Here is a 25,312-nt window from a genome sequence, read left to right on the forward strand (position 1 = left end):
CAGATCCCCTCTCATCGTTCTGAACACGAGTGAGTCCATGGCCAGGCGAGTTGGAGAGTGAGAGGAGAGTTGAGAAGAAATGTTTTCACCTAAAGGGTGTTGGGAGTCTGGAACTCACTGCCTTAAAGGCTGGTTGAGTCACAAACTCTTGTGACATTGGAGCAGTGTTTAGATATTCCCTTGTGTTGCTGTAACCCCCAGGGTAATGGGCCAAGAGCTGGAGGATGGGATTAGTGTCATCAGATCTTTGTTTACCAGCACAGACACAATGGACCAAATGGCCTCATTCAGTGCTGTTCACATCAATGACTCTGAGACAGAGAGAGTGACAGAGAGAGAGAGAGAGAGAAGAGGAAGTGTGAGGGGCTGACGTGGCTCTCTCTGCCTGATGCCATTTACATACTGAGGAACACCCAGTCAGACTCTCACAGGCTGCAGCTTTATAAAGCAGAGCCCAGTGAAGGGAGAGTTTATCAGGAACCAGGCACAGGGTCAGGAGCACACACCATGATTTCACACATCCAGCTGATCTGGCCCCTGGCATTCTGTGTCGCAGGTATAAATCTCTCTCCTTCCACCTTGAATCTTTCACTGTTCTCCATTTCACTCCAATTCCACTGACTTGTGATTGAAGGGAAAATGCTGAAACCAGAGGAATGCTCAGTGTCTCCAACAATCTCTCATTTGACAGGCTCTTTCTGTGACAGTTCTGACTTCACTGTTTTTCTCTCTGACCCCTCAAGTATCAGTGGGGACATCACCATGACCCAGTCTCCCCCGGTGATGTCAGTGGGACGGGGCCAGACCGCAACCATCACCTGTACGGCCAGTCAAAGCATTAGCAGCAACCTTGCTTGGTACCAGCAGCGAGAAGGTCAGAAACCTTCTCTCCTGATCTATGGTGCAGCAACTCGATTCACAGGAGTCTCGGAGCGATTCACCGGCAGTGGATCAGGGATCAGTTACACCCTGAAAATCAGCAACGTTCAGAATGAGGATGTGGCTGACTATTACTGTCAGCAGTATTACAGCTGGCCTTTTTTTATGTTCGGTAAAGGAACCAAGCTCAGACTGAGTAAGTAAACCTCAATCCTCTGTTATTAACCCTGTCAATACTGAAACACACTTTCTAAAATAAAGTTGCTGATTTGTTGAAGGTGTTAGTGGGGAGCTGCAGTGAATGAAATGGTTGATTGAGGAGCACTGTGTCTAACAGGGTGTCCAGCTGCATTTCATTACTTTCATGCCCTCTTTAAAAAAAGCAAGATATAAGTCAGTCAGTTTTACTCACTGTGTGGAGGAGCTCTGTCCATTTGCAGCCTGTAGTCCCATTCCTGCAGCATGGAGTGAAATCAGTGAGTAGCCTCCTGCCAGTCTCAGTGTGACGGACACGGGCAAAGTTTGATGTGAGCTCTGGCTCCCTGTCCCAGTCTCTGATCTCACTGACCTCAGCAGCAGCAGCAGCAGCAGCACAGTGAGACACCGAGCTCCCACCTCCCCCAGCTTTAACTCTGCTCAATCACACAATCACAGAATTGTTACAGTGCACAAGGAAGCCATTCCGTCCATCCTTTCTGGACTAGCTCTCCGAATGAGCAATTCACTGAGTGTCATTCTCCTGCCTTCTCCCTGTCACCCTGCACATTGTTCCTTTTCAGATAACAGTCTCATTCCCTTCGGAATATTTTAATTGAAGCTGCCTCCACCACACTCTCAGGCAGTGCACTCCACACCTAAACCACCCACTGGCTGAAAATGTTTTCCCTCATCTCACTTTTGTTACTTTTCCAATTACTTTCAATCTGTGGTCACTCGGTCTCAATCCTTTCACAAGTGGAATCATTTTCTCCCTATTTACTCTGTTCCAGGCCCCTCCTGATTTTGAGTTTCTGGAACAATTCTCCTCGCTGCCTTCTCCTAAGAATTGAAGGTGCCGGTGTTGGACTGGGGTGGACAAAGTTAAAAATCACACAACACCAGGTTATAGTCCAACAGGGGGTTTATTTGGAAGCACTAGCTTTCGGAGCGCCCCTCCTTCATCAAATGGTTGTCAGCGGCGCTCCAAAAGCTAGTGCTTCCACATTAACCTGTTGGACTATAACCTGATGTTGTGTGATCTGTAACTTTCTCCAAAGACGACAGTCCCAAATTCTCCAATGTATCTTCATAACTGATATTCCTCATCCCTGGAATGATCTTTGTGCATATGTTTGCCAGCTCTACAAAACATTCACCTCCTTCCTGCATTATTCACCTTATTTATGTCCCTCATGATTTTATAAACCTCTATAAGGTCACTCCTCAGCCTCCAGTACTTCAGGGTAAAAGGTCTCAGCTTTTCCAGCCTCTAATGGTCACGGAGTCATACAGCGTGGAAACAGATCTTTCAGTCTAACTTCTCCATGCTAGCTCGATATCCAAAACTGACTTCAGCCCATTTGCCAGCATTTAGCCCACATCCCTCTAAACCCTTCCTAATCATGTACCCATCCAAACATCTTTTAAATGCTATAATGGTATCCGTCTCCAGCACTTTCTCTGACAGCTCGATCCGTACACGCACCACCCTCTGTGTGACAAGTTACCCCTCAGGTCCCTTTTGGATCTTTTGCCTCTCATCTTAAACCTATACCCTCTATTATGGATTCCCTTTCCCAAGGCAAAGACCTGCGATGTACACCCTGTCCATGGCCGTCATGATTTTATAAACATCTATAAGGCCATCCCTCAGTCTCCGATCCTGCAGGAAAAATAACCCGTCTATTGACCCTCTTCCGACAGCTCAAACCCTCCAGTTCCAGGCAACATCCATGTAAATCTTTTCTGCTGAATTTTAAGTTTAACAGCATCCTTCCTATCACAGGATGATCAGAAATGTTCACATTATTCCCAAAGTAGCCTCACCAATTTCCTGTACAGCTGCAAATGAGGTCCCAACTCTGACACTTAGTGCAGTGACCAATAAAGGCAAGTGTACCCAACACCTTCTTCATCTCCCTGTCTCCCTGTGACTCCACTGTCAAGGAATAATGCCCCTGCACCTGCACCTGCCCCTGCCCCTGCACCTGCCCCTGCACCTGCCACTGCACCCTGAGGTCACTTTGTTGAGCAACACCCCACAGGGCCCCACCATTAACAGTACAAGTCCTGCCCTGGTTTGACTTTCCAAAATGCAACATCTCACATTTATCTAAATTGAACTCCATTTGTCACACGTTTAGATCAGAGTGGTGCTGGAAAAGCACAGCAGGTCAGGCAACGTCCGAGGAGCAGGAAAATCGACGTTTCGGGCAAAAGTCCTTCATCAGGATTCCTCTAGCCGAAACATCAATTTTTCTGCTCCTCGGATGCTGCCTGACATGCTGTGCTTTTCCAGCACCACTCTGATCTAAACTCTGGTTTCCAGCATCTGCAGTCTGCACTTTTGTCCATTTGCCACACCTCTGCCCATTTCCCCAAATGATCAAGGTCCCACTGTACTCTCAGATAAGCTTCTTCACTATCCACTGTACCACCAATTTTGGTGTCATTTACAAACTCGCTATGATTCCTATATTCACATCCAAATCATTTATTTAAATGATGAAAAGCCATGGACCCAGCACCAATCCTTGTGGCACACAGCTGACATCTGATCTCCAGTCTGAAAAGCAACCCCTTACCACCACTCTCTGTCTCCTATCTTGAAGCCATTTTTTTACCCAAATGGCTAGCTCCCCCTGGATCCCATGTGGCCTAACCTTCCTAATCAGTCTTTCATGTGGAACCTTGTCAAATGCTGAAGTCTATATAGACAGTGTCTACTGTTCTGCCTACCCCAATCTTCTCTTCAAACAACCTCAATCACGTTAGTGAGACATGATTACCATGCACAAAACTGCATTGATTGTCCAAATGCATGTAAATCCTGTTCCTCAGAATTCACTCCAATAACTTACCCAGCAATGACATCAATCCCACTGGTTTATAGTTCCCTGGCTTTTCCTTAAACAATGGCTAACATTAGCCAACCTCTCTGGTTCTCCAGAACCTTACTCGTGGCTGTCAATCAGAAACATACCTCAGCAAGGGGTCCAGCAATCTCTTTCCTAGCTTTCCACAATGTCCTGGGATACACCTGGAGATTTATCTACCGTCTTGCACTTTAAGAAATCCTCTTCTGTAATGTCTTTCTCCATGATAAATACTGACCTGGAATTTTAATTTAAGACCTAAACCATTTCCTGTGGACCCACCCAGAGGTACATTGTTCACCTTCATGGGGCCCTATTCTCTCTCTCGTTACTCTTTTGCCCTTTTCTTATTCACTATAATTCTACCACTTTTGCCCTTGAGTAAGTTCAGAAATTGTTTGCCTTCCTTCAAATGTATCTCGACTATACCTGGTGCACATCCTCTACTATTCTTTTCAGGTCTTTCCTGCCAACCTTTGATCCCACTTTATTCAGATCCGTTACATCCATATCCTATAGAAGCTGGCATTTTCCCCAGTGAAGATGTTTGACCCTGAAAAGGCCTTTGTTCTTTTCTACCATCACCCTCAACTTTGTGATACAATGATCACTCTTCCTTAAGTGTCCTCTCACTGACACTTGATCCACTTGGGACTTCTCATTCGCAAGATCCAGATCTAGCAGAGCCTCCTTTCTCATTGGACTGGAAACATGCGGCTGGAGAAAATTCACATGGACACACTCTCATGACCCTGGCCCCTCTCTGTCCTTCACACTGCTACTACCCCAGTCTATATTCAGAAATTAAAGATATTTCCACCCCCCCCCCATTTATAATGACTATTACATTTGCAGGTCTCTGTAAATTCCTTGCAAATGTATTCCTCTAAATCCTTCCCACTGGGTGGTGACTTATTGACTGCACTGATGATTCTGTAGATCTTGGTGCTCCTCTCTGGTATTACCTCCTGACTCCCACAGCCCTGCCAAGTTAGTTTAAACCCTCTCCAACAGCACGAGTAGATCACCTCAAAGGAGCTCAGTGCCAGCTCTGTTCAGGAGCAACGCTGTCTGGTCTATCCAGGTCCCATCTCCCCCAGACCCAGTCCCAATGTCACAAGAATCGAAAACCCTCCCTCCTGGATCCTCTTTCCAGCCCCACAGTCACTTGTGTTATCCTCCTGCTAATCTTGTCACTTGCCTGTGGCACTGGGAGTAATCTGAAGATTCCTACTTTTGAGTTCCTGATGTTAATTCCCTTCTGAGCTCCCTAAATTCTGACTGCAGGACTACATCCCTTTTCTCCCTCTGTCACTGGGACCGATGTGGACCACGATTGATGCCTGTTCCCCCTCTCCCCTCAGGGTGCTCTGCAGTCACTCAGTGACATCCTTCACCCTGGCACCAGGGAGACAACACACCATCCTGGATTCTCATCTGCAGCTGCAGAAATACCTATCGATGCCCTCACTCTCGAATCTCCTTTCACGATCAGTCTTCCAGTCTTCCTTATACCCCCCCCTCCCCCCAATACAGCTGAGCCACCAGTGGTGCCATGGGTTTGGCTCTGGATGCACTCCCCAGATGAACCATCATTCTCATCAGGATTCCAAACTGAATCCTGGTTGGAGAGTGGGATACACTCAGGGGATTCCTGTACTAGCTGCCTGGTCCTTTTGGACTGGCTGCTGCTCCCCCATTCCCTCTCTCCCTGCATACTCTGAAGCTGCAGAGTGACCACATCTAGAAATGTGCTCTCCACGGAGCTCTCAGCCTCACGGATGCTCCGCACTGACACCAGCTGCTGCTCAAGCTCCGAAATCTGGAGCTCCAACTGCTGTCACTGACCACACTTCCTGCACTCATGGTATTCCAGGAACTGGGAAGCATTCTGAAATTCCCACATGGATACATACTCTCTCCACTCTTTGGTTGTCTCTGGGCAAAGTTCTAATGACAAACAGCTCCAGCAGGGCTCACAGTCCAGTGGGTTCAGTGTTCCAGGGTTTTGGGGAAACTCTCCAGAAGTCTTTAAGAAATAGGAGCAGAAATCAGCCAATCAGCCCATGGAATCTGCTCTGCCATTTGATCTTGGCAGATATGCTTCTCACCCCATTCTCCTGCCTACTCCACAGGAACGTTCGATCCCCTTAGCAATCACAAACCTATCTATCTCTGTCTTAAATACACTCAGTGACCTGGCCTCCAGCCCACTGTAGCAATGAGTTCCACAGATTCCCCACTCTCTGGCTGAAGAAAGTCCTCCTCATCTCAGCTCGAAAGGTTGGCCCTTCATACTGAGGCTGCACCTTGGTTACCGAGTCTCTCCTGTTTTTGGAAACATCTTGTCTGCATCCACTCTACGCATGTCTATCAGTATTCTGTAAATTTCAATAAGGTCCCTCATCCTTCTAAACTCCAGTAAGTACAGACCCAGAGTCCTCAACCGTGCCTCATATGACAAGCCTTTCATCCCCAGGATCATTCTTGTAAATCCCTCCAATGCCAGCATGTTGTTTCTTAGAATATGGGTCCCAAATCTGCTCACAATATTCCAAATGCAGTCTGACCAGAGCCTTACACAGCCTCAGCAGTACATCTCTGCTCTTGTATTCTGGCCCTATTGAAATGAATGCGAACATTTTATTTGCTTCCCAAGCACAAACTGGACCTGCCTGTTAATCTGAAGGGAAACCTGAATGAGGTTTGTGCTTTAGATTTCCAAAGACTTTCCTCATTTAGAAAACAGTCTTTGCATCTGTTCTTCCTCCCAAAGTGCATACCCTCACACTGTCACACATTGTATTCTATCTGCCACTTCTTTGCCCACTCTCCGAGCCTATCCAGGAGCTTTTAAAGCCTTCCCACCTCCTCAACACTACCTGTCCCTCCACCTATCTCATGTCACCTGCAAACTTAGCAACAATGTCTTCACTTCCTTCATCCAGATTGTTAATGTATAACGTGAATAGTTATGGTCCTAACATTGACACCTGCAGAACTCTACTCGTCACCAGCGGCCATTGTTCCTCATGCTCTGCTTTATGCCAACCTGCCAGTCCTCAGTCCATGCCAGTACATTGCCCCTAACACTGTGGGTGCTTATCTTATGTCAAATGCCTTCTGGAAATCCAAAAAGATTACTTCCTCAGACTCTCTTTTGTCTGATTGGTTCATTGCCTCCTCAAAGAATTCTAACAGATTTGCCAGGCATGACGTCTCCTTGATGAAGCCATTGCACTTCCAAGTCCTCTGCAATTTCATCCTTAAATTGAAGTCTAAAACCTTACCAACAACTGAGTCCTGGCTAACTGGCCGATAATGTCCCATCTTCTACCTCCCTCCATTCTTAAACAGGGGTGGTATGTGAGCCATTTTCCTGTCCCTTGCCCCTACCAAATCCGTCCCCACCCCACCTCCACATCCTGACTCCATTGATTCCTGAAAGATCATCTCCAATACCTCCACAATCTCCTCAGTGATCTCCTTCAGAACACACTGGTGTAGTTCATCCAGTCTGGGTGAGTTATCCACATTCAGACCTTCCAGCTTCCCCAGTACCGCCTCCTTAGTGATGGCCACTACACTTCCCTCCAACCCCTGACAGTCTTGAATTACTGGTACACTGCTGGTGTTTTCCATGGTGCAGACTGATGCAAAGTATCTATTCAATTCCTCTGCTATTCCTAATTTTCCTGTTATTCTTTCTCCAGCCTCACTTTCCAGTGATCCATAGTCTATTTTTGACTCCCTCTTCCTTTTTATACACCTGATAAAACTCCTGCAATCTTCTTTTATATGACTGGCTAGATAGCTTCCACATTTCACCTTCTCCACCTTTAATGCTTTTTCAGTTATCCCCTGCAGGTTTTTAAAGGCTTCCTAATCCTCTGGCTTACCACTACTCTCCACCACATTGTGTGCTTTTTCTTTTGCTTTTATGCTGTCCTTGACCTCCCCCATCAGCAATGGTTGCCTTGTCCTCCCCTTGGTATGTTTCTTCTTTTTTGGGATGAGTTCCTGCTCTGCTTCCTGAATTACCCCCAGAAACTCTGCTGTTTGCTGCCCCATCATCTTACCTGCTCGGCTCCCCTTCCAACCAACTCTGGCCAGCTCCTTCCTCATGTCTTTGGAGTTACCTTTACTCAACTGAAATACTGTTCAATCTGATTGCAGCTTCTCCCTCTCAAACTACAGGGGGAATTCGATCATATTATGGTCATTTATCCACAGGGATACTTTCATCTTAAACTCACTCATCATGTTTGCCTCAATACACATCACTGAATCCAGACCTGCCTGTTCCATCATGGCTCAACCACAAGCTGCTCCAAAATCCATCTCGTCGACATTCTATGAAATCTTTCCTTGAAATACACTACCCAGTCCACCTATCCATTGAAGTCTGCCCTGACATTTTCTGTCTCCTGACTGATTTCCTTCCCCACACCCTGATTACTGCTTGGAGACCTGGACATAACTTGCATCAGATTCTTTATTTATTGCAGTTCCTCAGCTCTACCCACACAGATTCTACACCTTCTAACTCTACATCACTTCTTGCTATTGATTTAATTTCATTTCTCACTAACAAGGCAACTCTTCCACCTCTGCCCATCTGCCCGTCCTTTTGATGGGACATGTATCCGTGGATATTTAGTTCCCAGCCTGGATCCCCTTACAGCCATGTCTCTGTGATACCCACAACATCGTACCTGCCAGTTTCAATCTGCACTACAAGCTCATTGTGTATATTGTGTGCATTAAAGTACAACACCCTCAGCCCTGCATTGACTGCCCTCCTTCCCATCATTGTCCCCTTATTTGCTGTGCTTTACGTTCGATTCCTGATCCTTTCTGTACTCTCTGTCCTTTTACATCTTCTAGAAACTTGAATAACCTTTCCTGAGCCCTCCTCCACTTAACTAGTTTAAATTCCTTGGAAACTCAATTTACCTCAATGTGTGGCATCACTTTTACTCCCTTACTCGGAATGCTTTGTACATTTAGATACAACCTCTTTAAGTTTGTACTATTATTGATTTTCCATGCACTTTCAGGGTTCCTTTGATGTTCAAAACTTCCATCCCTTTCTTTTATTTTCTGGTAACAATCAATCCCATCACTAACCGGCAATCCTACCTTCTCCTTTACCTTCCATTTTCTCATTTTCCATCCAACTGAACCAAATTACTTTCTCTTTGGGTTGAGTTCAGGACACTATTTATCATTGAGCCAACATCATTATTACTGTTTGATCTCATTGCTTCTAGTGGGATCTTGCTGTGCAGAAACTGGCTGCCACGTTACTGACATTGCAACAGTGACTGCTTGTCAAACAAAACTGTCTGTAAATGTCTTTGGGCGAGCCTGAAGTGTTAAGGGCTGGATTGAAATACAATTAGAGTCAGAGGGATGGACAGCACAGAAACAGACCCTTCGGTCCAACTCGTCCATGCTGACCAGATATCCGAAATTAATCTAGTCCCATTTGCCAGCATTTGGCCCATATCCCTCTAAACTCTTCCTATTAATATACCCATACCTTTTAAATGTTGTAATTGTACCAGCCTTCACCACCTCCTCTGGCAGCTCATTCCATACATTTAACACTCTCTGAATGAAAACGTTGTCCCTTAGGTCCTTTTTAAATCTTTCCCCTGTCACCTTCAGCCTATGCCCTCCGGTTCTGGACTCCCCCACTCTGGAGAAAAGATCTTCTCTATTCACCCTATCTATGCCGCTCATGATTTTATAAACGTCTATACGGTCACCCATCAACCTGCAATGATCCAGGGAAAACAGCCTCAGCCTATTCAGCCTCTCCCTTTCGCGCAAACCCTCCAACCTTGGCAACATCATTGTAAATCTTTTCTGAACCATTTAAAGATTCACAACATTTTTCCTCCAGCAGGGAGACCAGAATTGCACACAGTATTCCAAAAGTGCCCTAACCAATGTCCTGTACAGCCGCAACAGCTCCCATCTCCAATAATCAATGCACTGACCAATAAAGGAAAGCAAAGCAAATGACTTTGTCACTTCCCTACCTACCTGCAACTTCATCTTCAAGGAACTAATCTTCATTTTTTGGATGAACTGAGAGTCTTTCAGTTGTGAAAGATGCCATTCCATGGCACTATTGGATGAAGAGCAGGCAGTTCCCCCTGGTGTCCCTGGTCAATATTTATCCCCCAGTCAAAATCACTAAAAATCTATTTCTCTGCTAATTATCACATGGGGTTTGGGATCTTGCTGTGCACAGTCTGCTAGAAAGATCCATTGGGACATCCTGAGCTGGGAGCAGGTGCTACACAAATGCAAGTCTTTCTTTAAGGGTTGGAGTCTCCTGATCCGGATCCTCATCCATTTTCTGCGCACTCTCACCTTCCGGGGTCATGAGGTCATTAGGAGCAGTGACCCTGACCCTAGGACACTGAGACTCTTTGCAGCCTCACCCTTGACCTCAGCCCAATAGTGTGCAGAAAGGTTTGAAATATAATCTAGAACCTTCTACACAGACACCCCAATGTGACTATTTCCTGACGTGTGTGGATCCGAGTCTGCTCCAATGTTCTCGGACAAAGTTCTCCTGATCTGTGGGTGATCGGAGGTTTGTTAAAGAGAGATCGAGCTCCATCCTACTTTCTAGCTCTTGCTCCATAGCTCTGGAGGTTTCGCTGTTTCAAGTGAATACCTAAGTGTTTTTTCAATGTGATGAGTGTTTCTGACTCTCCCACTCTTTCAGACAGTGAGTCCCACATCCCACCAGCCTCTGGGTGAAAACAAATACCCTCAACTCCCCTCTAATCCTTCCCCCAACTGATTTCAATCTCTCCCCAGGGTTATTGCCCTCTGTGCTGGTGGAAATCAGTCCTTCCTACACACTCTGTCCAGGCCCCTCCTTATTTACACACCACCATCAAATCTTCCCTCAGCCTCCTGCGATCCAAAGAAAACATTCCCAGCCAATCCAATCATTCCTCAAAGCTCAAAGTCCCCATTCCAGATAAACTCTTCCTCTGTCCTGGTCTCCTGTGGGATCACATCCTTCCTGTAATGTGGTGACCAGAACCATACACTGTTCCCTCACTGTGCTCTAACTGGGGTTTTACACAGTTCCAGAATAAACAAACTCCTTGCTTTCACAGTCAACCAAAAATGAGATAAGGGAGGTGATGGTCTAATGGTGTTATTGCTGAGCTGTTAATCCAGAGATCCAGATAATGTTCTGGGGACCAGGGTTAGAATCCAGCAGATGGTGGCATTCAAATTCAATCAAAACAAAATCTGCAATTTAGAGTATAATGATGACCATGAAACCATCGTTGATTGTTCGGAAAAGATGCCATCTGATTCCCTAATGTCCTTTAGGGAAGGAAACTGCCATCCTTACCGTGTGACCCCAGACCCACAGCAATGTGGGTGACTCTAAACTGTCCTCTGGGTGATTAGGGATGGGCAATAAATGCTGCTGATCCAGCAATGCCCTCATTCCATCAAGGGAAAAAGAAAAACAGTTTCTCCCATGTGTCTTCTTAACCACCTCACTGACCTGCATTAATCACCATGGCCACATCTTCCACCTCCACACACGTCTGACTTCCAGCTTCAAACCGACGAGAGACATTCCTTCATTATCTGAGAAACAGATCGAAAAATCAAACACAGGAGCAGCAGTAGGCCATTCGGCCCTTCAGACCTGCTCCACCATTCAATATGCTCATGGCTGATCATCCAACACAGTCCCCTGTTATGCTTTCTCCCCACATTCTTTGATCCCTTTAATCCTAAGAACTATATCTAATTCCTTCTTTAATACACATTGCATCTAATTCCCTTTTGCTGGAAAAATGGATGACAATTATTGAGTTGTTGTCTGTTGACCAGTATGGACGCAATTTGCTGATGAGCCTTTTCGGTCTCTATGAATCTTTGACCCTATTAATATATATTATGAATAACTGGGTACCAAGGACTGATCCCTGTGACACCCTAAGTTGTAATTACCTGCCATTCAGAAAAAGACTCCTTCTTTCTGTGCTGTTGGCCAACCAGTACCCAATCCATGTCAGGACATGGTCCCAATCCTCTTGTTCATTTGGTCTAGATCTGGAAGTCCCACCTTTACTCTTTGTAGGAACAGATTCTGAATGATCTCTGACTCGTCCTTCGAGGGCTCCCACTGCCCTGACACTGATTTCCCATCATGTCACTGCTTCCAGTCCACTTTTACCAAAGCACCACACAGTTTAGTTAAATGAAAACTTTTACACTTACTGCACTTCCATCCATAGTCTCAATCTCACTGAGTTTTGAGCACCGTCGCTGAAATGCTCCCCCAGTGATAACCCTTCCAGTTGCTCACAGTCATTCCATAAACAATGGTCTAAAACTGTCCCTTCTCTCTCTGCTGCTTCACCATCACCTTCTCAGGAGCAATTAGGGATGGGCAATAAATGCTGGCCCTGCCAGTGACCCTCACATTCCCAAGAAGCAATTTGAGCAATGCCTGTTCATTTGTCAGGTTTATTCTGTATTGACCAAAAATGTTCAAAAAGATTGTAATGCCAGTGAATATTGTGAAGGTTGAATTCCCTTTGAATGACAGGGATTAAAATTGCTCCTCTTATCTTTCAGGCCGTGAGAACTCTCAGCCCAAGCTGACCCTGCTGCCTCCCTCCCTGGAGCAGGTCAATACCAAGGGCATGCCACCCTGGTGTGTCTTGCCAATCACTTCTATCCCGATGAGCTGGAGGTGCAGTGGAAGAAGGATGGTGCAGTCATTTCGGACGGGGTTCAGACCAGCAACTACCTGCGAGCTTCGGACAGCACCTACAGTGTCAACAGCCTGCTGACCCTCTCCGGGTCTGACTGGGAGTCCAATGCTCGCTTCTCCTGTGCCCTCACCCACGTGACCCTCCCCTCTCCCCTCAGCAAGCGCATCAGGAGATCAGAATGTGTGTAGAGTGTTCGCGACAGTCCACAGAGGAGACACAACTTTAAATAGGACAGGGCTGAGCTGGCAGGACAAAGGTCATAGTCAGCACTGAATTTCAACTCTCTTCCTTCTCAGGACTGCTCAGAGAACCTTCTGAGGTTTGCATGTTAAAGCAGGTCATTGTGACAGTGTCGAGGGAGCTTTACGCGATGTCAAACGTCATGCTGTACCTTGTCCTGGGAGTGTTTGATGGGGACATGGTTGACTTGTGATGCCAAGTAAAATCTCTTGAAGTTGCTGAAGACTGTCAGCTGTAAAAAACAATGTGGACCTCAGAATTCTCTGCTTCAGTAAACCAGATCTCCTTCCTGCTTAGCTGTCAGTTCCAATTTAAGGTTTGGTCACTGTTTAAAGGGACAGGATTATCATGTTATTGAGAAAATCTCCACAAGTGTTTTTCTCAAGCTCCAATGTGTCTATGAATTTGAGCAGCTTCCTCTGTCTGGGCTGTTAATTGCAGTTGTTTTTTTTCTGTCAATGTAAATCTGGAAAAGGGAATAAAGGTGAAGATTCAGTCTCTGTCTCTGTGCGCTTTGGAAATAGATGACCTCCCCCCCACCTCAGTTGATTGGCTGCATTTCAGCAGGTCATTGTCAAGATTGGCTGGTTGGCCTGTCAATCAATTACAATCAGCAATCGTTAATCATTTTCAAATGATCCCTTTGATCAGGGATTTGTGTAGGTTACAAGATTTCAAAAAGAACAGAAACTGAAAGCTGTTAGGACTCAATAAGTACAATCTGATGCATTCCCTCTTCACTTTGTTGGTCCAGGCCCAGCTGATGGGATCGTACTGTGCAACCTCTGCTACATGTTGGGTAGCTGCTGAAACAATCTTCTGCCATTCACCAACATTGTCGACCTTATGTGTCTCTCTGAGCGTGTGTTTAACTTAATGTTGCCTGTAGGTCTCTGAGTGTGGGTGTGTTACTCAGTGAGACACCCACAGACAGCACTGAGTAACAACACCCACATTCGGAGACTCCTGCAGGCAGCATGGAGTGTGAGCATGTTACTCAGTGCTGCTCTCTCTCAGAGTGAGCGTGTTACTTAGTGCTGCCTGTAGGTGTCTCTCTCAGTGTGAGTGTGTTACTTAGTGCAGCCTGTAGGTGTCTCTCTCAGTGTGAGTGTGTTACTTAGTGCTGCCTGTAGATGTCTCTCTGAGGTCTGTGTCTCCGAGCGATGGATTGAGAATGGGCTTTGTGCTGGGGATTGAAGATTAGGCTTTAATCTTCTCAAATCATGAATGAAAAACAGTTCAGGCTTGTGCCCGAAACGTCGAACTTCCTGTTCCTTGGATGCTGCCTGACCTGCTGCACATTAACCAGCAACACAAAGCCACAGATTCCCATATCTAACTGGACCACACCTCCTCCCATTCAGTATCCTGCAAGAACTCCATCCCATTCTTCCAATTCCTCTGCCTCCTCCCCATCTGCTTAGATGAGGAGACCTTCCACTGATCATAGATGTCCAACTGTTACGAACAACGTGCTTTTCCTCCTTCTTTCATCCAACGCTCTCCTCCCTTTCCCACTCCACTGCTCTTAATCCAGCCCCCTCCAAACACAATTAAAACAGAGTCCCCATTGTCCTCACCTATCAGCCCACCAATCTCCGTATCCAAAACATCATCCTTAAACACTTCTTCTAACTCCAACTAGACCACACCACCAAATACATCTTCCTCTCCCCACCACTGGATGCCTTCCATGAGGACCATTCTCTTTGACAATTCTTGGTTTGCGTCACTCTCCCACCCACCCTTCCGAACCCCAGGTACCTTCCCTGCTACTCAAAACGATGCAAAGTCTGCTGGTACCCTAATCCTCACCTCCATCCAGGGCACCAAGCAGTCCTTCCAGGTGAGACAGAGGTTCACCTGCCTCTCCTCCAACCTAATTCACTGCATCAGGTGCTCCCGATGTGGTCTTCTCTACATCGGGAAGACCAAACATAAACTTAGGGAATGGTTCACCAAGCATCTTAGCTGGGCCCGGAGGGGCTGACTTGACCTCCCAGTCACTATCTATTTTAATTCCCCTTCCCACTCCCTTTCTGAAATGACCATCCTTGGCCTCCTCCATTGACACAACAAACCAAACTGCAAATTGGAGGAACAACACCCCATATTACGCCTGGGCGGCCTACAGCCCAGAGGACTCAACATTGAGTTCTTCAATTTCATATAACCACCGTTCCCACTCCCCTGTCTCCCTTCCAAATCTCTCTCCCTCCCTTCCACTCCTTCCTGCCAGCTACCACATTCATTCCTCCCATTGACCAACCAGGTCATAACCTCTACCTGTCATCACCAATCCCCACTTCATCATCCTGTCCCTGCCACCCCCTTTATCTTAGCTCTCCCTACACCCACCCCACCCCACCCCACCCTCATTCCTGAAAAAGAGTTACACGCCGAAATGTCAACTAGAGTGGCACGGTGGCTCAGTGGTTAGCACTGCTGCCTCACAGCACCAGGCACCTGGGTTCAATTCCTGTCAGTCTATGTGGAGTTTGCACATTCTCCCCGTATCTGCATGGGTTTCCTCAGAGTGCTCCAGTTTCCTCCCATAATCCAAAAATGTGCAGGTCAGGTGAATTGGCTGTGCTAAACTGCCCACAGTGTTAGTTGTGTTAGTCAGGGGTAAATATTGAGTAGAGGAATAGGTTTGGGCGGGTTGCTCTTCGGAGAGGCTGTGGAGACTTGTTGGGCTGAAGGGCCTATTTCCACACTGTAGAGAAGGGGGCAGCATGGTGGCTCAGTGGTTAGCACTGCTGCCTCACAGCACCAAGGTCCCAGGTTTGATTCCAGCCTTGGACGACTGGCTGTGTGGATTTTGCACATTCTCCCTGTGTCTGCATGGGTTTTCTCCGGGTGCTCTGGTTTCCTCCCACAGTCCAAAGATGTGCAGATCAGGTGAATTGGCCATGATAAATTGCCCATCGTGTTAGGTGCATTAGCCAGAGGGGAAATGGGTCTGTGTGGGTTACTGTTTGGGGTCAGTGTGGACTGGTTGGGCTGAAGGGCCTGTTTCCATACTGTCGGGAATCTAATCTAATCTACTCTGCTGCCTGGCTTGCTGTGTTCCTCCAGCCTCCTCCAGCCTTACATTGAATGTAAACAGCAGGAAACGGCTGAACAATCAAGTATCAGGGCCATAAACAAATGGGACATGAAACAGATAGATGCATTGAGGTGGTCATTCACAAAGAGAAAACCAAACTGGAAATGAAACATTCAGACACCGTGGACCGAATTTAATATCAGAAAATGTGAGACCATGCACTTTGGTCAGAATAATCTAAAGGCCGACTATTATTTAAATTGTGAGAGATTCCAACAAAGTGCAGTACAGAGTGATCTGGGTGTTCTTGTGCATGGGACACTGAAAGTTAGTGCAGGTACAGCAAGGAATTGAGAAGGCAAATGGAATTTTCACCTTTATTGCTGTGGGTTGGAATTTAAAAGTAGAGAAGTCTTGTTAAAACTGTACAGTGTGTTAGTGAGCCTGCATTTGGATTATTGTGTGCAATTTTGGTCCCTGTATTTAAGAAAAGATGGACAGCCATTGGAGTCTCCCTCCTGCTCCTATTTCCTCTGTTCTTGTGTGCTCCAGTGTCCTTCCCTCACAGCAGAGCTGGTTGGAGCCTGCCAGCAGTAACAGCCTCCAGTCTCTGGGTGGTGCTGCCAAATGATCTGCCTTGCCCAGGCTGTCACAGTTCCCACGTTACAACAATATCAGAAGTATTCCATTGGCTGCAAAACATTTTCAAACATCTAATGTTCAAGGACGGTATAACAGAAATATAATTCTCTCTCTTTTTATATTTTATCTCCATGACTTCCCACCTATTACCTAACAACATTCTACACTTGTGTCAAGTCCAGAATTAATCATGAATCTCTGGGAGAGCTTAATCTATGACAACACTGGTATTAATGACCACATCCTCAGTGGGCTTTGTGGGTGAAGGTCAATAGCAGTCTCATTGTGACTTGATCTGAGTTGGTCTGAGTCAGTCAGTGTTATTGTTCTGGGTAGAGACAGTACTGACCAACCTCAGACCCTGTGATCTGATTGAGATGAAGGGTTAGTTGTGCAGGGCTTTCACACCTGGCTCACACACAGAAGGAAGCAGGGATTCCCCATTTTGCGAGAGTAAATGGAACGAACAAACTGGGTGTGCGTGACACCCCCACCCTGTCCCCAAGAGAGTGGGGACAGGAACAGTAATGTTCTCAGAGAGAAAGGATGGTAGAAATGGTACCCCACAGAGAGAGAGAGAGGACAGGAAGCATGACACTCCCCAGAGACAGGCAAACAGTATCTGTCTGCTCCCCACTTTCTTGTTGTGACATATGTCGTTGGGAAATGGGTTTGGTTTATATTTTCTCAATTGTATTTAGGTTTGATGAGGTGATTTGGTAACAATGATTCCAATTCCATATTTTGTGTGGCAGCAAATCTACTGAATGTCATCCTTTCATTTGGAGGTTGCCCAGGTTTCTGTCCAGGCTGATGCAGTATGGTCTACCAGTGCTGCTCCTATTGGGCTAAACCATCACACACGAGGGAATCTGAACCTTCTCTTTGTGCTGGCAAAGGGAGAGATTTGTTTATACTGTAATTGCGGCCAAAAAAATTAGTTAGTGGATGTAATTCCAGCTGAATATAATGTTCTGATGTTCATGATGGGATTTATCACGACAGTTCCCACTTGCCTTTACACTGATGCTGGAACAGGAAGTCACCATGCAGTGGTCTCCGGGCTCACACTGAGAAACCAAGTTGATGGTATAACTGCAGAGAGCAAGACAATGGCTTGGACTCACCGAACAACCAGAGGCTTCAGCCAACAACTGGGTCACAGACAAATGGAGTGTGTAAATGCTCAGTATCTCAGGGAACAAACACAACTACCGAGTTACAAAACTGAACAGGACTTTTTATGAAAATTGGCATTCCAAACATAAATTCCAAACACGATATGTGTAAAAATTGAGTGCAATCTCATTACAAAGACTACATCATTTTCGTTGAAAGCTGGACGATAATGGGATGAGAATTCAAACAACCACCCACTCTATCACACGGTGTTCTCATCATAACACATTTGCAAGCCTCTTAAAACATGGAAGGAGAGAGAAACATTGCAAACTATATTACCATGAGTGAGGATCCATTAAAAACTAGGATCATGATGTTAAATGCTCCCAGCCATAAACAACACTGATGCATTCACATCATTAGTTTGTTAAGTGATGTTAAAAAGTCTGCCAACCACTTTCATGAAGAAGGAATATTTAAATCTCAAGAGGCATTGATGACTTTTTTTCAGGATTATAGCAAGGAAGCAGCAGCTGACACATGAACTTCAACAAACTAATGATAACAGGGACTGAATACAGAGCAGGCCCCTGAGAGAGAGAGAAAAATCAACAGCAGAGATCTGTCCAGTGCTGGGAGCATTTTAGTCAAGACACTTTGTTGCCAGCAAGTTACTGCAGCTTGAAATTTCCAGTATTGTCAGAAAGAGAAAAAGGACAATGTGCAGATTGTTGAACAGGCCCCTACACTTGGGCCTGAGGCAGGAGCCCAAGCTCCAACACACTGGCCTCACTTCACACCAACCTTCACACAGTGCGGGGTCATGAACTCCGGCCATCAATTCCTCTGGGACCGGGACAATTGTAGAAGAGTCAATAGAGAGTAAAGCAAGATGGAGAGGGTGTTTGGAAAGGGGTTAGAGGAGGAAATATACTTTGTGCCACTCAGTACAAACAAAAGTCACACTGAAGTACTTTTCTTATCACAGGGGACATTTTCACTGTAGTGTGATACGTACCCTGCTTCTGAAGCTGTACACTCTCTCTATGGGTCTCTCCAGATTGAGCCTGATCGCTCCAAGCAAGGCCCCAGTTTTTGTTTTATTGATCAGGGACAATGAAGCAGCTGCCCTCTAGTGGCGAGAGAGCGCTTGCACGGCTGCTGAGGATTATGGGTAAAGTCCCCTTCCATTCGTGCCCACACAAACCAGCAGCTACTTCAGCTGCTTTATGGAAAACCACAAACTTTAAGGCGCTGTTCTTTCAACGGTGGAACTGGACGCACGGTCATACGAATTAGGGACAAATGAAGGAGATTCATCCTCTTCAGCCTGCTCCCCATGGCTGACCTGATTATTCACCTTCTTACCTTACTCTGACAGATTTTTGATAAGCAATGACTGTCTACTTCTTCACTACAAGCATTCAGACGTTTCAATTTCAATTCCAAAGACCTATGACCTTTGTAAGAAATCAAAATCCTGCTCATCTAGGTCTTAAATGACGGAACTTATTTTAGTTTTATATTCTCCCTGAAAAGGAAGCATTCTTTTCACAGCCACGCTGTATTCTATGCTCTTGTTGATATGACATCTACTTTAATCAGCTGCTCTCCCATGAGAACAGCTGCCTATCCTGCCACCTTCAATGACTGATGCACAGAAACATCCAGGTCCTACTGCCCCTACACCCATCCATACTTGTACCCTTTAGTTTGTTTTGTGTCTCCACCTTTTCCTTCCAAAATAAATCAGTGACATCCCTTTCTATTAAATTCTATCTGCGACCATTTGTTCATTCCATTACCTATACCTTTTTTGAAGTTCCACACTACCTTCTTCATGAGTCGCAGTAGATCCAAGTTTCATACCATCAGCAAATTTTGAAACCATGCCTTGTGCACTCAGATTTAAATATTTTAAATAATTTTAGAATGAACTATTTTATAAACTATTGTAAATTAAACCTCAAATTTATTGCCCATCTCTAGTTGCTCGGACTGAGTTCTGAGCCAGATTATGGGGCCTTTAAGAATGAATCACGTCGCTGTGGGACTGGAGTCACAGACCGGGTGATGACTGGGTTCCCTTGTCCAAACTACATTCATGAACGTGACATTGAGTTTCCTGGGTTTTTTTGTTCAGATCCCAGCACCTTCCTTCCCAGATATTACACGGCTCACCACTGCCCTCTCCAGGACAATTAGGGAAGTGCAACAAATATCAGCCATTTTTGTGCCCGCCCATCCCAGGAGAAATCAAAATAAATGAGATACACTTCAAATGATCAAACTGGTGAGGATTGAATTCATCTCTTTGAAAGACTGGAGCCTAGGCGAGAAATAGAGCCATGACATGGGTGACCCTGGTTTGTCAGACTGAAAGGTGGCGTGTCATTTGGATTGACACTGGGATCAGACACAAAATGAATTACACTCAAAGACCGAACAAACGTCTATCAAAGTGGGTCACCAAACTGCAAAGAGCAGCAATTTATCTGGGAGACCTCAACAGGTATCAGTGGGTGTAAGTGCTTTCAGCAGGCAAGTGTCAGATGTTGTAGAACACACCAGAAACACAGTCACACAGAAAGGGAAGCTATTGGGATAGAGCAGGGAAACGGGAATAACTGAATTTCTCCACTGAGAGCTGGAAGAGGTTTTCTCGGTTGTAACTCCTCTGAGAATGATAAAGCTTGAAGGGCTGTTTATATTATAGACAACACTGCAGCGCGCAAGAAAAGATGTGGAGTGACAGATCTCCTTTAAATCAGAAATAAAGGTCAATGTGATTTTGGATTGAATATTGAGAGTGAGGAGATGGAGGGGAGAGTGACCATGGCAGCTGTCCTGAAGAATGGTTAGGTCATGGCTAGAATGGTGCACAGTTAGAGGCTGCTTTGAGGGACAATACATAATGGGACATGGACAGGGGATCTAGGGTCACCAGAGATGTGCAGGATAGCAAATGGAAAATGCCATGGAAAATGCAGGATTACAGGGATAGGTCGGGTAGGTGTGGGTCAGGGTGGGGTGACCTTCAAAGGGTCTGAATGAGCTTGCTGGACTGTGTGGCCTGCTTCCACTCTGTAGGAATTCCTCGATTCTGTGATTCTATGAAGGCCAGAATAGGATCTCAACAGTGGAGGGAGGGTATTCTGATGTTCAAAAATTCTTAAACAAATAAACACAGTAAATGTAGATTTATCGTCAGTGCAGACAAGCTGAAAGGCAAAATGACTTATTCTCCAGTCATATACCAGGTACAGAAAAGAGATCAGGAAAAATATTTTGATGCAATTATTGGAACTTAATGATGAATGATGATAAACAGAGTGCTCCATTCAAAAAAAGACAGAATTACTTTTTAGAATTTCAACAGGCCTGAAGCAAAAGAGGAAATCAGGATCAAATAGTCATTTGAAAATATAGTACTTGAGTGAGACAAGATCCTTCTTGTGAAAACATTTCATTTTGCCTTGCTTTCTCTCCATGGATGCTGCCTGACCCACTGTGATCTCCAGAGTTTTGCTGTGCGATTTCTTACAAAATGTCTTGTTGTGTGCAAGACAAAAGCTTTGACAAAATGTCTCTTTTTTTTCAGTAACACTTGAATTTGGATCAGTTTGGAGAGAAAGCAGGGCCATGGAATCATCTTTCCCTGTCGGGAGGGAGGGAGTGTGTGTGGAATCTCCCATGGGCAGGGTTCTCCTGGCTGCCACCACAACAGGAAGGCTGGAGCTTGATAATCGAGCTGAATGGACAGGGCTCACTCTCACAGTCCTCAGGGCCATCGAGCCTCTTGTGATGGGGGCATCTGCTTGGTGTCAGGGCAGACAATGACATTGCAGTGGGATTAGAAATGGGACAACTCGACAATGGATGCTGCACAATGGCTGCACTGACTCTTCCTCTCTGCCTGATCCCTCCCCACACACAGGAGAAGTTGCATTAGGAACCTGTTCTAAAGGGCTACAACCCACTGCAGCACTCCCAAACTGCAAAGAGAAGAACACTTCTACAAAGACTTTGCCACGAACAGATATTCCCGCAACTTCATTCACAGATGCATAACAGACAAACAACGCGATGAGGGTATGCCACGACCTAACCCACTAGCCACACTACCTTATATAAAAACATCACAGTACTCCAACCACTCATAAACTGCCCAGAAACTGACAGCCACGCTCAGACAACCCATGAGAACAAAAGGCCCATACCTACCGTGTGAAAGACAGATGTAATTTACAAGAATCCATGCAACGTTTGCATGAAACACCTCGGACAAACAGACAGACAACTAGCCATGCACATCCATTAACACCAACGAGCCACTAAACCCCATGAGCAGTTGTCCCGAGTAGCTATACACACAGATGACAAGGACCACAAATTCGACTGGACCAACACTATGATCATAGGACAAGCTCAACAGAGGACAGCCAGGGAATTTCTAGAGGCATGACGCTTATCCATGGGCTTCACCAATAAGCACATTGACCTAGACCCAGTATACCAACCACTGCAACGAACATCAGGAACCAATAACTGGAAACAGCAGGTATGGAACCAAATAAGTTCCAGAAGACACAGCACAACAGCACTTCACAGGAAGCTCCAAAGCTCTGAAGATGTCACCGAGACAGGGGACAAAATGTTTACAAATCAACTTCCCAGCTCGGTGAGCATACCCACTACTACAGCAAGGTGGGGGTTCCTGTCCTACAGTGCTCTCCAAATCCTTACCTGCCATCTTCATAGTCAGATATTCATGCCCCTTACTACACATGGAATTGGACTGCCTGGTCCTGAGTCTTATAACATCCTTCTGGGACAAAGTCTCCAGGTATCTCTGCACCTCCCTGATGTGTCACCAATACTTTCAACTAAGCCTCCAATCCCAACACCCTGTGTGGGAGTTGTTGTAGATGTATACATTCACTACAGATGTATTTAACCTGAGTCACTTTAACTCAATAAAGAAATGTTGATCCCCTTTACAAATGAAAGATATCCATTCCTCTATTAAACCAGTAATTGTCTTCAGTATCTGAATTAAAGTTTGAGTGCTTTCCATTTATTGACCCTCCCGAATTGGGGTGTCCCGAAGCAGTACAAGATGACATAAGGATATAGACGGGTTGGGAGGGTCAGATGGGCTGATCAGTAACAAGTGTAATTCATTCAGATAAATGTGAGTCAGTGGACTGAGCTCCCCCTGACCATGTGAGTGAGGTGAGGGCAGAGTGACAGCACTTGACATCAAGGCCTGAGCAATGCAGCAGTTTTTCACCTGCTATTCCAGGGAAGGGATCAACATCGGGATCCCTCTGAGCAACTCCTGGGAATTCTGTCATCCCAAAGGGACACGTCCTCCTCTTCAGTTCCCACAACCAGCAGCAAGTCAGCCACACACTGTGCAAACTGTTTGGGGGAGCTGACCTGAACTCTCACAGCCCTGTGCCATGCTCTGCTGGAAGATGTAGGGACTATTGGGGAACCCTGTTGGCAGACAGCTCCATCAATATTGTTGGTATTTAAATGTGAAGATGAACTTGTCCTGGTCCTCAGCCTTCCCTGACCCGATATGGACCAGAACATGTTCAAAATGACCAACTGTGTAATGACCCACTGCCAGTCCGACAGCAATGAGCCAATCTGCTCTGAACACTCCCTGAGTGAGCTCACTCCATTATGTTCAGATACACTGCCATTGAGTGCCCAGGGAGCCCACCCTTCCACTCTCTGATTTTGATAGCCCTCCCATCACAGAGACCCCCGGGAAACCCTTCAGTTCGTTCTCCACTGGAGGGGGCTGGTCTCAGTGGTTTTGATGGATGCATCTGTAGGTGAGATATAATGATATATAACTCAATATGTTCTCTATTCCCCACCCACACACATATGGACACAGGCTCTTCTCCATTCATCGTACACCATCAGACACAGGTATTCAGGATGGGTACTGCCCTTTCAGAGCATCACCATGGTGGATGGAGGGTTATCGAGAGAAAGGTACCCTCCCCACTCTGGGTTTGGACCTTTCCCATTTACACTCTGAGTTCAGCTCACTCTCAACATGATTCTTCAAGCTTTCTGAACTCCAACACACCTTCCTTCTTTCCTCCATTTATTGGGGATGATTTTCTCAGGGCCCTGCATTCCTGCTGAAAGTGCCCCTTCTGTCCCTAACTGTAGTAATGCCCTCCTGCTCCCGGGACCCCATTGCCCTCTCTATTCTCCCCCTCGTGTTCCGTGCCTTGAGGGTGGAGTGTTTCAATTCACAGACTCTTTCCCTGAGGCTTCAGCTCGGGCCATTTCCAAAGCACACACGAGACAGAGACTGAATCTTCTTCATCTTTATTCCCTTTTCCAGATTGACATTGACAGAAAACAGACTGTAATTAACAGCCCAGACAGAGGAAGCTGCTCAAATTCACAGCCACATTGGAGCTTGAGGAAAACACTTGTGGAGATTTTCTCTATAACCTGAGAATTCTGTCCCTTTAAACAGTGACTAAACCTTAAATTGGAACTGGTGGCTGAGCAGGAAGGAGATCTGGTTTACTGAAGCAGAGACTTCTGAGGTTCACATTGTTTTTATACAGCTCACAGTTTTCAATCTTTGAAAGGTTATGCTTGTTATTACAACTCAACACTGTCCCCAACAAACAGTCTCTTGGACAGGGACAGAATAGGGTCAGATACAGAGTAAAGCTCTTTCCGTACTGTTTGCACCAACGACACCCAGGACAGGAACAGGATAAGAAACAGAATAAAGCTGTCTCCAGACTGTCCTCTTCAAACACTCCCAGGACAGGGACAGCACTGGTTGGGTACAGAGTGAAGCTCTCTCTACAGTGTCAAAGTAACCTGCCTTAACCCCTGAACCTCAGAGTCTCCCAGAGGCCAGTCTCAAGAAGGAAGAGAGTTGAAATTCAGTGCTGACAATGACCTTTGTCCTGCCAGCTCAGCCCTGTTCTATTTAAAGTTGTCTCTCCTCTGTGGACTGTCTCCAACACTCTACACACATTCTGATCTCCTGATGCTCTTGCTGCGGGGAGAGGAGAGGGTCACGTGGGTGAGGGCACAGGAGAATGAGCGTTGGACCGGCAGAAGTATCAGTTTGAATATTTGTATCCAACACCTAACAAACCCGATGTTTTTTTAAATTCCTTTTTGATTGTGGACATTGAAGTCTCCCACCCAGAGTACATTCTGTGTCCTCACCACCCTCAGAGCTTCCGCCAAGTGCTGTTCAACATGGAGGAGAGACTGATTCATCAGCCGAGGGCAGACAGAACATGGTCATCAGCCACAGGTTTCACAGAATCAGAGAATCATACAGTGTAGAAGAGGTCCCTCATCTGATCATGTCTGTCCCACCAAGGCAAAACTAAAGCTACTCTCCATCAGCTTTCCAGACCTGGGTCCAAAGCATTGAATGTTTGGATATTTCAGGTGCCCATCCAGGTATTTTTTAAAAGATATATTTGTTAAATATTGACCAGGACACCATGGGGATC

At 45.9% G+C, this 25,312-nt stretch overlaps 1 gene segment (V, D, J or C); it reads left to right on the forward strand.

Moving 5' to 3' along the window:
• The first annotated feature begins 480 nt into the window (after nt 1-480).
• On the forward strand, nt 481-13,451 carry LOC132818629 (Ig kappa chain V region Mem5-like). The segment is given in 2 exon segments: nt 481-1,075; nt 12,594-13,451. Coding segments are annotated over 2 exon segments (654 nt in total).
• Nucleotides 13,452-25,312: the final 11,861 nt, after the last annotated feature.

This window comes from Hemiscyllium ocellatum, chromosome 9, assembly GCF_020745735.1.
Source record: "Hemiscyllium ocellatum isolate sHemOce1 chromosome 9, sHemOce1.pat.X.cur, whole genome shotgun sequence".
NCBI lineage: Eukaryota > Metazoa > Chordata > Chondrichthyes > Orectolobiformes > Hemiscylliidae > Hemiscyllium > Hemiscyllium ocellatum.